The sequence below is a fragment of the Entelurus aequoreus genome, linkage group LG01, assembly GCF_033978785.1.
Source record: "Entelurus aequoreus isolate RoL-2023_Sb linkage group LG01, RoL_Eaeq_v1.1, whole genome shotgun sequence".
NCBI classification, from domain to species: Eukaryota; Metazoa; Chordata; class Actinopteri; order Syngnathiformes; family Syngnathidae; genus Entelurus; species Entelurus aequoreus.
The window spans coordinates 37,306,546-37,319,169 of NC_084731.1; the positions used below are offsets into that span (position 1 = coordinate 37,306,546).

At 41.8% G+C, this 12,624-nt stretch overlaps 1 protein-coding gene across 3 annotated transcripts in view; it reads left to right on the forward strand.

Annotated features, from left to right (window-relative positions):
• Positions 1 to 12,624, forward strand: part of ddi2 (DNA-damage inducible protein 2) — a 28,611-nt gene that overhangs the window by 13,216 nt on the left and 2,771 nt on the right. For all 3 annotated transcript variants that reach the window (XM_062049429.1, XM_062049420.1, XM_062049435.1), the window contains 2 exons: positions 8,313 to 8,416; positions 8,496 to 8,688. In XM_062049429.1, the coding sequence (XP_061905413.1) occupies positions 8,313 to 8,416; positions 8,496 to 8,688 (297 nt within the window). The remainder of the gene's footprint in view (positions 1 to 8,312; positions 8,417 to 8,495; positions 8,689 to 12,624) is intronic.

Sequence of the window (12,624 nt, forward strand, 5' to 3'; positions counted from 1 at the left end):
TAAAAAAAAAAAAAATTAAACTGCCTCTACGCATAGCATAGATCCAACGAATCGATGACTAAATTAATCGCCAACTATTTTTATAATAGTTTTTAATCGATTTAATCGATTAGTTGTTGCAGCCCTAATATATATATATATATATATATATATATATATATATATATATATATATATATATATATTGTAAGGAAGGGATAGTAGTTCTTTTAGAGTTGGGACACAATGGACAGATTCCGGCCAGAGAATCCTTTAATCATCTTTATTGTTGATTTAAATGTGTATGGTTTTGTGTGTGTGTGTGTGTGTGGTATTTAGTCGTCAACGCACACAAGGCTGGCTGCCACCACTGATTGAAACCGGCTATTCTGACAAAGACGTGCTTTAAAGGGGAAATGACGTCACAGATTGACCTATCAACCTAAATGCATAGGAACATTACAAAACTGGTTAAAGGCACACAATAGGCTTTCGTACACAGCCGCCCCCAACTGTCCGTATGGCAGTTGAAACTAGAAGAAAGTCTATGAGGTAGTGTCCTCGTCATCAAGAGGTGGAAACATGATCAGTCAGGCGACTGGGCGAAGGTAGGTGCGATTCTTCACTTGTATTCTGGCAGTCCAGACCCGTCCATCTGCTCCTGGATGTGTCTGAGTGATCCGTCCTACAGGCCACGATCCTCGGGGGAGTTGAGGATCCACTATCAAGACAACTTGACCAGCCAAAAGGGTCTTGCCATCGTTCCTCCACTTGTTACGTTCTTGCAGAAAATCCACGGCGGAAGGTGGGGATGAAGCACCAGCAACAGCCGCCCCATGAAGGGAGCTAGCTGTCTCTTGTAGAAGCTGTTTCCATGTGGAGAACTTACTGAAATCAGTAAGCTGAGTGGATGAAGCACAGGAAATAGTTCCAACGAAGGCGGATTTCCTCAGCTCTGTGGCATCCGGTTCCAGGTCAGATGTAGGCAAATTGGGCCACTCATTTTCTGGCAGGTAAAGGAAGTGCGGGCCCTTATTCCAGCGGTGCTCTTGGATCATTTCCCAGGTTGACCACTTGTCAAGGAGATCTGCAGGCTGGATCTGGTCGTCCCAGCCAAGGTTGGACTTCCACATATCTTGGATGAGCACCTTACACCGAGTGGTAAATGGTACAATGAATCCTAGGGGGTCATAAAGCTTGGCCAGGACACTGTAGACATTTCGAAGAGTGGCAACTGATGATTCTGTTGTGTGACGCTTGAAACTCAGAGTGTCATTCAAACAATCCCAGCATAGTCCAAGAGTGGGTTCGTGGAGGTTATCACTTGCTTTGGATAACCACAGCTCACTAGTTGCTGATCGTGCATCAGGTGGTAGATGGGCCACAACTTCTGGCATGTTGCTAGCCCACTGTCGGATCTCGAAACCTCCCTTGCTAAGAAGTTCACGCAGAGTGTCAATGAGAGCTTTGGCTTCTTCAACCTTACTCAGACTGTGGAGGCAATTATCCACATAGAAGGAGTGCTCAACCACTTGCATGAGCAGAGAGTCTGGTGGCTCATAGTCCCTGACGTGCTGCTGTAAGGCGTACACTGCACAACAGGGGCTGCAGGTTGTTCCGAAAGGTAGGACCTGCCATTCAAAGATCTGCGCTCTAGATTCCCTGTCCATGTTCCGCCACAGGAATCGAAGGAGTGGTTTATCATGGTCAAGTAAGCGGATCTGGTGAAACATTGACTTGATATCCCCGCTTATGGCTATTGCATGACATCGGAACCGCAAGAGGACTCCAATCATAGTAGGGCCCAACGTTGGTCCAGGGAGGAGATGATCATTCAAAGACTGGCCATTGTAGAAGAAAGAACAGTTGAAGACCACTCTGTCTTTCCCATTGTGGTGCACCATATGATGTGGTACGTACCACGACTCAGTACTCTTTGCTGCCTCCTCTGAAGGAATCTCAGCAACGTATCCTGTTTTGATAAGTTTGTCCATCTCTCTACGATAAGAGGTTGCAAGGTGAGGGTCTTTGGCCAACCTGCGTTCAATGCTGCGCAAGTTTGGCATTACAGCATCTGAAGGTGCACATAGCATAGTGCTTGGCTGGCGACGTAACAGGGGTGTCGCGTAGCGCTGGATACCATCAACAGGTACACGCTTAGAGTCAGTCTGTAAAAGAGAGAGACCTTGTTGGTCTTGCTTGGAACGAGATGCAATCTTCTCGCTGACGTAAGGGAGAGTATCGATCTGCCAGAGACGTTCCACATTCTTGAAAAGTTCGGTATATGGGGATTCAGTGGTAACGTGCAGACAGGAAGGCTGATGGGAAGATGCATAAATCACAGACGGACCTTGTAGGGACCAGCCTAGGTTGGTACAGACTGCTATGGGGCCGCCAGATGGGCCTGCTCGCACCGGCTCTGTAGGAGCAAGAAGCTGAGACATATCAGAACCTATGAGGAGTAGCGGTTGCGCTCGATGGATAGGCAGCAAAGGAAGGTCTTTGAGGTGCTCGTAGCGTTTTTGGAGGGCCGCTACTGGATATGTGTGCTGAGATAGGCTCAGATTCTCAGCCGTGAAGGCATTTTTAATCCAATACTTCTTGCTTGGCTTGAAAATGGGAGAGACGTGAAGGCTGACTGACGAACCATTGAGCACTTTCACTTCTTGTTGAACAGTTCTCAGGTGAAGGGTTTCAGGATGCTTAGCAAGTTGTAGTTGCTCTACTGCATAGGGGAGGATGAGTGTTCTCTCAGAACCATCATCGAGCACAGCAAATGTCTCTAGAGTGCAGTCTCCATTTTGTAAGAGCACTTTAACAACTTTCAGCAAAACTCTTTGAGGGCTTTGAGGCTGTTCCAGGTAGACTGTGGGTTTTTGGTTACTCATCATCAGGACTTGTTGAGATGACTCTTGGATCGTGTCATGCAGTACTGTGAGGTGCGTCTCTTTGCATAATTTACAAGGGCGTTTAAGCGTACATGCTGCAGCTTTGTGGCCACGACCGCACTTCCAACATCTGTTACCTTCTTGGATCCACTTATTGATCTCACTGGTATTCAGTTTCTTGAAGTCCAGGCATGAGTTGAGGTAATGTTCCTTACTGTTGCAAAATGGACAATAAGGACTAGGTTTAAAGGGTTTTGACTTTGTCAGATTGGTGCTCTGGCTGCTACCAGTTTCACCAGAACATAAGAGAATTGATGCTGTCCTTTGTTTGGGCCATGGACTATTATAATCCCTCTTGGCAGGAGGAGGCCCCGGGTTGTAGAGGTGAGTGACTCGGCTGGCGAGGCGCTTAGCTTGAGCTTTAACTTGAAGCCAGGATGCCAGGTCGGGCAGGGTGTAAGTTTGGTTGGTACCTGGCTGTAGAATGCCTCGACAAAGACAGTATTCCATAAATCCGTCTCGGTGAGCAGGAGGCATTTTACTTATGAGGCGGTCAACGTGAGAACCACATTTGAGCTCGCATCCAAGGGGTCCCTCTAAAGTCCGCAGCATACCAACTAAGGTCTGAACTGAGAGAGCAAAGGTGTCGAAAGCTTCTGCATCCCCCACTCTGATGGCTGGTGAGTTCAGGATAGCTCCTAGTTCACTCTGTACTAGTTGTCTAGGCTGGCCATATTTGTCTTGTAGAGCCCCTAGCGCAGCCGTGTACGGGTTTGGGTCATACATGAATGACTTGGCTAACTGCAGAGCGTTAGGGAGTTTGAGCTGATTCAGTAGAACTTGATATTTATATTGCTCGCTCAGGTGAGGATGACTATTCATCAAGTTCTCTAACGCCATCTTGAGTAGGGCGAAATCACTTTCCCGGCCACTCTCAAACCTTGGAAGTACTGGTTTGGGAATGCCATAGGATGTAGCGATCAGCGTCTCGATGCCCGGGTAGGACCAGGGTGGTGCTGCCGGGGTAGGAGTAGCAGATGGTAATGTGTATTGAACATACTGCCCAGCAGGAGGAGGTGCACCAGCTGGAACTGGTGGTTGTGGTACAGAAGTTTGCATGGTTTGTGGCACTGCGGCTGCATGTGTCATTGTTGATGCATAACTAGATGTGGGAATGACTGGCATATGTTGACTTGTGAAAGACACAGATGCAGGAGTTGTAGTGGGGGCTACTAAAGTCGGGACACAAGTTTGTGCACCTTGCACAGGAATGGGAATCGTTGTCAATGGCTGTGTAATCGGGATAGCGGCAGCGGATTTCATTGGAGTTATTGATGGGAGCTGAAGCATGTCAGCAGCGGGCGGAGCTGACATTGTTGACATTGCATCATCTTCAGACTCCGACAGGAAAGACTTGACAATACGGGCAATGTGTAAGTCTTTCTCCAGTTTCTTTAAGCGTCTGCGCCGTTCCATTTCCCTTGCCATATTCTCCTTGGCAAGGTGAGCATCCTCTTGTAGTCGTTGTCCTTCTTTAGCTTGTGCATCCAATCTCTTAGCCTCCAAGTCAGCTTTCCTTTCCTCCTCTATTTCTTGCTGTAGGTCAGCAAGCTCCAAACCTTTAATTCGCTCCTCTAGGGCAGCTGTTTGAACATCCGGAATATTTTGGAGCAGTTGAAGCCCATGCGATCGCCGAGAGGATCGACGTGAAGAAGCAGATGACTGGTACTCTGACGCACTCCTAGCTCTGGTTGGCCTTGCTTCACCGTGTTGTCCTACTGGTAGTGAGGAGATTTGGGCAGCAGGCAGTTGAGAGGGAAGGAGGGTGACATCGTAAGGGGCCAGATGCTGTGGTAGTCGAATGTCTCTCTTTGGCCTGACAGAGGGCTGGTGATCAGCAGGTGATGACTCCATAGTGTCTGATGGTGGAACTCTATCCGGCTCGAAGGACCAATGTAAGGAAGGGATAGTAGTTCTTTTAGAGTTGGGACACAATGGACAGATTCCGGCCAGAGAATCCTTTAATCATCTTTATTGTTGATTTAAATGTGTATGGTTTTGTGTGTGTGTGTGTGTGTGGTATTTAGTCGTCAACGCACACAAGGCTGGCTGCCACCACTGATTGAAACCGGCTATTCTGACAAAGACGTGCTTTAAAGGGGAAATGACGTCACAGATTGACCTATCAACCTAAATGCATAGGAACATTACAAAACTGGTTAAAGGCACACAATAGGCTTTCGTACAATATATATATATATATCAGTGACGTGCCGTGAGGTTCATGGCTGGTGAGGCACTGACTTCATCACAGTCAGATTTACAAACATATGAACCCTAAAGAGTATCTTATTCACCATTTGATTGGCAGCAGTTAACAGGTTATGTTTAAAAGCTCATACCAGCATTCTTCCCTGCTTGGCACTCAGCATCATGGGTTAGAATTGGGGGTTAAATCACCAAAAATAATTCCCGGGCGCGGCGCCGCTGCTGCCCACTGCTCCCCTCACCTCCCAGGGGGTGATCAAGGGATGGGTCAAATGCAGAGGACAAATTTCACCACACCTAGTGTGTGTGTGACATTCATTAGTACTTTAACTTAACTTTAACTTTACACATACAAACTGTAGCACACAAAAAAGCACATTTAATAAAAAAACGTTATTATGGTCTTACCTTTATGTAATATATTGGGTTGGAGGCAATAACCAGGCGAGGTGATGAAGTACGTCTTTTTACTGTAGACTTCAGAACAGACTCAACACACTTGACGTCAGGTGCGCAACACCACGTAAATCGTTGGCCAACCAAAAAGTAACCCCAGTACGCTATAGCCAACATTAACCAGGAGATGGCAACAGACAAACATAGATCACTCTATTACATTCCTCCCCTTTTAGAAATGTATTATGTAGAAGTTACTCAAAAGAAATATAACAACCCAACCAAAAAATGCAGCAGCTCAATAAGAAGCCAAAAAGTGCAAAAACAATAATGTTCGTGTTGGAGGAGTTGTGAATGAATGAAATATGAAATCCGTGCTGCAGTCTGCAGGTGTACCTAATGTTGTGGCCCTGTCATTCACAACTCCTCCAACACGAACATTATTGTTTTTGCACTTTTTGGCTTCTTATTAAATAACTTTTTTAAATAGATTCAATCTTGCATGTGGAAAGTTTAAGTGTGGGCTTTAGTTGATATAACACTCCCGTCAGGGGGTGCATTCTACGGCGGGGTGCATTCTCTACCACCAGGAGGCGGGATTACTGCGAGCCTCACACAGTGCGTCTTCGCAGCAGTTTTATGATTGCTCAGCACAAGAAATACTTTACACACATACAGTTGTTGACAAAATACACTCCACATTATATACCTCAGCTAACTAAACTATGGAAATGTATAATATAGTTCATATAGCAATACGGTCTCACTGCACAGCAGGCCAGCAGTTAGCCGAGTCCGCAATCCATGTTGAGGCACAGCTGAGTGACGTGCCTCAACTGGCTGCTGATCACCGCACCGTCTCTTCTCAGTATTTGAACGGCAAATGTGAAAATTCAGCGATTTTGAATAAAAATACTCTAAAACTGGTGAAGTTAAATGGAAAATAACTTTATAGTATAATCACTGGATACATATAACAATTAAATTTTTTTTTTGTATCTTTACATTTTTTTCTTTCCGTGATGGCAGGTGAGGCCCCGCCTCGTCACTGATATATATATATATATATATATATATATATATATATATATATATATATATATATATATATATATATATATATATATATATATATATATATATATATATATATATATATATACAATTTTGTGGAATAGCCTTCATTTCTAAGAACAAGAATAGACTGTCGAGTTTCAGATGAAAGTTCTCTTTTTCTGGCCATTTTGAGCGTTTAATTGACCCCACAAATGTGATGCTCCAGAAACTCAATCTGCTCAAAGGAAGGTCGGTTTTGTAGCTTCTGTAACGAGCTAAACTGTTTTCAGATGTGTGAACATGATTGCACAAGGGTTTTCTAATCATCATTTAGCCTTCTGAGCCAATGAGCAAACACATTGTACCATTAGAACACTGGAGTGATAGTTGCTGGAAATGGGCCTCTATACACTTATGTAGATGTTGCACCAAAAAACAGACATTTGCAGCTAGAATAGTCATTTACCACATTAGCAATGTATAGAGTGTATTTCTTTAAAGTTAAGACTAGTTTAAAGTTATCTTCATTGAAAAGTACAGTGCTTTTCTTTCAAAAATAAGGACATTTCAATGTGACCCCAAACTTTTGAACGGTATATATATATATATATATATATATATATATATATATATATATATATATATATATATATATATATATATATATATATATATATATATATATATATATATATATATATATATATGAATGAATGCTTTGGAGCCCCTGCCTTGAAATAAAATAATGTTTGCTTTGGTGCCCTTCTAACTTGCCTTGGTGCCCTAAAATATGAGCCCTCCTTTTAGGCAACACTTGCTCTCTCAAAAGTGAAGCAAATAACTTGGTTCCAAGGACACATTTTACTGTTAGAACTAGGGGTGGCCCGATTCGATACCATTAGCCCAATATGAGCAAATAAAAACAAGTATTAGATGATGTGTTTGCACGTAAGATGTGTGATATAATGTCCGATACAAGCAGTCCAGCAGCGTGTTTACTTGTGCAAAGCTGGACAGCCAGTTAGCATCTAAATAGCATCCAATAAGCACAACAGGTTGGTCATTTCGTTGATTTTAGTGAAGTCATTTGCAAAAGATAAACATGGTAGGTAGTAGGCTACTACAAGCTAGGATCTTCACAACAGCTAAGCACTATGTATGAAAAAAGCCAGACGTAATACGTGTCCTTAGTTGAACAATATTGCAATCGAAAACAGTATTTATCATTTATCATTATAAATAAGTATCAGAATAATTATATGTGTATATTACTACACATACAAAGCCTCCAAGGCAGAAGTGTATTAAAAAGTATCCAGTAACAAACGTGTCCGCACCATTCATTTTTAGAGGCTATTGTTAGTGTTCATTGTGATTTTGGAATTGTATTTATATTGTTTGAGTGTTTTCCATGGTTGTGATGATATTTCCTTCCCTTTCTGCCATGATAGTTGAGGCGATTGTAATCAGAGGAAAGTTACATTTTAAATAAAAAAAATTACATTTAATATATTTTCCTCCTGGTCCTTCATTTCAATAGGTCATGAAAAATATAGATAGTTATCGATATCGACTGACATTAAACACTTTTCAGCCATATCGCCCAACCATAACCGCTATTTAGAACATTATTAAAAAGTCAATTTTGCCATTTTCAAGGGACCTTGAAAAGTCATCATTCCACCAAGTTGCTAAAATGTTGCTCATTCACTTTTGTCCACGCAGCTCAGGTCCAGATTGAAGGGGATTTTCTTCCCTGTTCTTTCTCCATCTTGGAGGACCAGCCCATGGACATGCTCCTTGGCCTGGACATGCTGAAGAGACACCAGGTACAATCCCTGATTCCATCCGCCCCATTGGATGCAATCTACACTGGAGGATGCACATTATTGTTCTCTTTTCCCGCAGTGTTCAATCGACTTGAAGAGAAACGTGCTTCTCATTGGCACGACAGGCACGGAGACTCGCTTCCTGTCTGAGGCTGAGCTGCCCGAATGCGCCCGGCTGGCATACGGGCCCGAGGGACGTGAAGAGGGTCGTCCGGAAGAGATAGCGGACAGGGAGCTGGCTGAAGCGCTTCAGAGGTCCATACAAGAAAGCGGTAAGAAACATATAAATTACAAACGCATGAGCACTTTTCAAATCCATTCACGCTGTTGTTGTACGATCACTCCATGCAATCACCACTTACTTTGACGCAAAGTCCAGCAAAAAGCATGCATTAAAACAATTGTTAGTCGTCAAAACAGTGCTACAGTCCGCTTACATAAGAACCACTCTCTGCGCGCTTCAGTTTGCTCGTGCACTGTCTCTCTAATTCCCTATGCGTACGGCGTTCCTCCTTGTTGGCACTAAGAGGCGGCCCCTGCAATCCCCTCCTTTATAATTGGTCATTTTAAACGCATAATGTCTCCTGGTCAGAGACAATTCTAGGGACTGTTGTTGTCAAACTATGTCCCTTCTGAAGGAAATTAGAGTCTTTAGACAAAATAACCCATTGTAATATTTAGGGATGGGAATTGAACAGATTTTTCCAGTTCGGGTTCTACCATCGATGCAGTTCCTTAACGGTTCACTTATCGATTTTTATTTGGAAAAAAATAGAACAAAAAGGTTGATTATAAGGCTGCAGCTAACGATTATTTTTCTATCGATTAATCTATAGATTATTTTTTCGATTAATCGGTTAATCTGTAGATTATTTTTTCGATTAATCTATAGATTATTTTTCCTTTTACCGATTATTTTTTTATTCAAAATGAAGATGAAAAAATAAATGTAGGCCCGTTTTTTCAAAAGGCATGGCTTTTATTTACAAAAAAAAAGAAGTATGGCCACTCAGTCAACATTGACAACAACATGACTAAATATTCTGTAACAATGTAAACATTTAAAACTTTTAACATTTAACAAAATTAAAAGTAGCTTATTTGCTTTTTAATGTGCAAATATAAAAGTCAACATCCAGTGCAAATCTTAATATTCTGCAATAGTATAAGCATTTCAAAATTAAAAGTATTGCTTATTTTGCTTTAAAATGTGCAAAAATAAAGATAAACATCCAATACAAAAAAGTGCAAAACGAAATATTCTGTAACAACAGTGTAAACATTTCAACAAAAGTGAAAGTATTGCTTATTTGCTAAAATGTGCAAAAATAAAGATAAACATCCAATACAAAAAAGTGCCAATCTAAATATTCTGGAGCACTGTAAACATTAAGTATTGCTTTTAAAATGTGCAAAATAAACATCCAGTCCAACACAGTACACAATAACCAATTCTACTCATTCCAGTGAGTGTCTAACAGTTGTAATGAAGAAAGGTTAGCATGTCTACATGCTTTGCTTCTTTTCTTGTTTACAATATTCCCAGCAGCTGAAAATAGGCGCTCAGAAGGGGTCGATGTGGCTGGAACTGAGAGCTAATTAGCCTTCACCTCAAGCCAGGATTGCGAGTGAGCTGAGCTGCAGTTTAAGTTTCTAGAAGGTCAACGGGCTCATAGTGATGTTACTAGTAGTTGACTGGGTGGTGTTTATTATCATTTGGGGAGAGTCCGCTGCCTGATGCTCACCTGCTAAACACCTATCTCAGACCTGGGCATTGTACGGCCCGCGGGCCGCATCCGGCCCTTTGCGCATCCCTGTCCGGCCCGCGTGAGGCCAAAATAAATTTAAAAAAGTATCTATGTCGAGTGTGCAATACAACGGTGCTGCTTTTGTTTTGAAAAGCGTTATTTGTATTACTTCCGTGTGGACGTATGCGCGTGTGCGATTGTGAGTGAATTGAACGGCGCAATTACAAATGACAAAATAAAGTTTAAAAAACATCTATGTCGTGCGCGCAATACAACTGTGCTGCTTTTATTTTGAAATGTGTTATTTATGCCGTATGTCCGGAGGGAACCTGTGAGTGAAGGTGCATAGAGACAAGTGATGAGACGCTAAAAAAAGAAAAGTTGATGAGGAATGGCGTGTTTTGGACTGGCAAGTATTTCTTTACATAAATTAATGGTAAAGCCGTGTGCTTAATGTGTGGTACACAGCTTGCTGTGTTTAAATATCATTTTAATCGCCACTACACGAAGAAACACGAGGGAAAATACCGGAATGTGTCTGATGAAGCGCGCGCAAGGGAGGCTGATGCGTTGATGGTAAAACTGCAAACCCAGCAAGGACTTTGTGCCATATTTCACACCCCCAGAGATGCAGCCGTCAGGACAAGTTTCGTCATTTCTCACAAAAGCGCCAGAAAAAGTAAGGCGTTTTCTGACGGAGAGTTTATTAAGGAGTGCTTATTGGACTTTGTTGCGCTGATAATGCCCGGAGACATTGACTGTTTTTCGCTAACTTTGGATGAGAGCTCTGATGCAGTCAATTAAAGAGACAACCACAGGTAATGACTTGTTCACAGAGGTATATGCGTGTTGGGACATGCTGGCAGGTGTGACAATCTAATCCACTTTATTTATATAGCACATTTAAACAACAAAATGTTTCCAAAGTGCTGCACAATAATATTACAAACAATATTCAAATATTATCCTTAGCTCCACCAATGACTGAATAAAAAGAAAAAACAATTACATATAAAACCAATATAAAAAACAATATAAAATAAATATGATTAAAAACTATTTTTAACAACAGATGGTTGTCCAAATCTGATGGGGAAAAATGTTGGATAATGCAGGATAAAGTGACCATCAAAAGCAATCTGCTTTTGTATAAAGTTAAGTTAGGTTAAATTAAATTACTATTATTATTATTAATTATTATTATTATCATCATTATTATTTATCTTACGGTATATCAAAAATAATATTGAGCAAAATTTAATTGAAATATTGTCGTGTGGCCCTCCAGCAGTGCTCGGGTTGCTTATGCGGCCCCCGGTGAAAATTAATTGCCCACCCCTGACCTATCTGCTCCACGCTGAAGCGCTGACTACATGCGCTCTGAATACGCACTGCTGATTGGCTGATAATGCTTCGTGTGTACCAATCAGATGGTTGTGTGGGTGGGACAATGCTGCATGCTGAGACAGAGGCAGACGGAGCAAAGCAGCTTGTTAAGACTTTAGCTTTAGCTTAGAAAACTCGTTCGGTACACCCCCGTACCGAACCGAAAGCCCCGTACCGAAACGGTTCAATACAAAACACGTACCGTTACACCCCTAGCAGATACAAATGACACATTCATGTTTTTGTGTAATGATGACAACGTATGCTCGCACGGACGATTGACTAGTTGATGGTTTTCTTTTCAAATGTTCGTTCATAGCCGTTGTGCTGCTATGATAGGCCATTTCCGCTCGACACAGTGTGCATACAACAACATTATTAGGCCGTTTATTGAAATACTCCCACACTTTTGACCACTTTTGGCATGCTTTTCCCCCCTCGCTCGCACCGCTCGCATCGTCTTTGATCGTCTGCTTTGCGCTTCGCCATGACGGTAGTGTGACGTCATTATGCGACGCGTCGACGCACAAAAACGGCGTCGACGTATTTACGTAACCGATGACGTCGACTACGTCGACGCGTCGTTTCAGCCTTAGTTGATTAGCATCAATTTTGTTTGGTTTAGAGGTAAATTGACCTTACAAAGCCATAGTGAGGTTTTAAGAGGAACATATAGCATAAAAAAAAAAAACTTTTTAAAATAAATTTAATATATAAATACCGTATTTTCCGGACTATGTAGCTCACGGCTATATAAGCCGCATCCACAAATTTTTAGGAACATTTTTTATCCGTATATTAGCCGCACCAGACTATAAGCCGCAGATATATACGTTTCAAAATAAGTTGTTTACACATAAATATTCTGTAAATTATTATTTTACATAACTTAATTGTTTCCAAACGGTGTCTGTAACATGGTAGTATAAAGTATGATCAAACTAAACAGAAGTTATCATCATTCAATCAGCTAAACATATTAAATAACGCTTTGGTGACATCTTGGTGAGTTTACTGAGGAATTTGTGAAACTGAAACAATACAAAAAGAATGCCATTGTAAGTTAATAATACG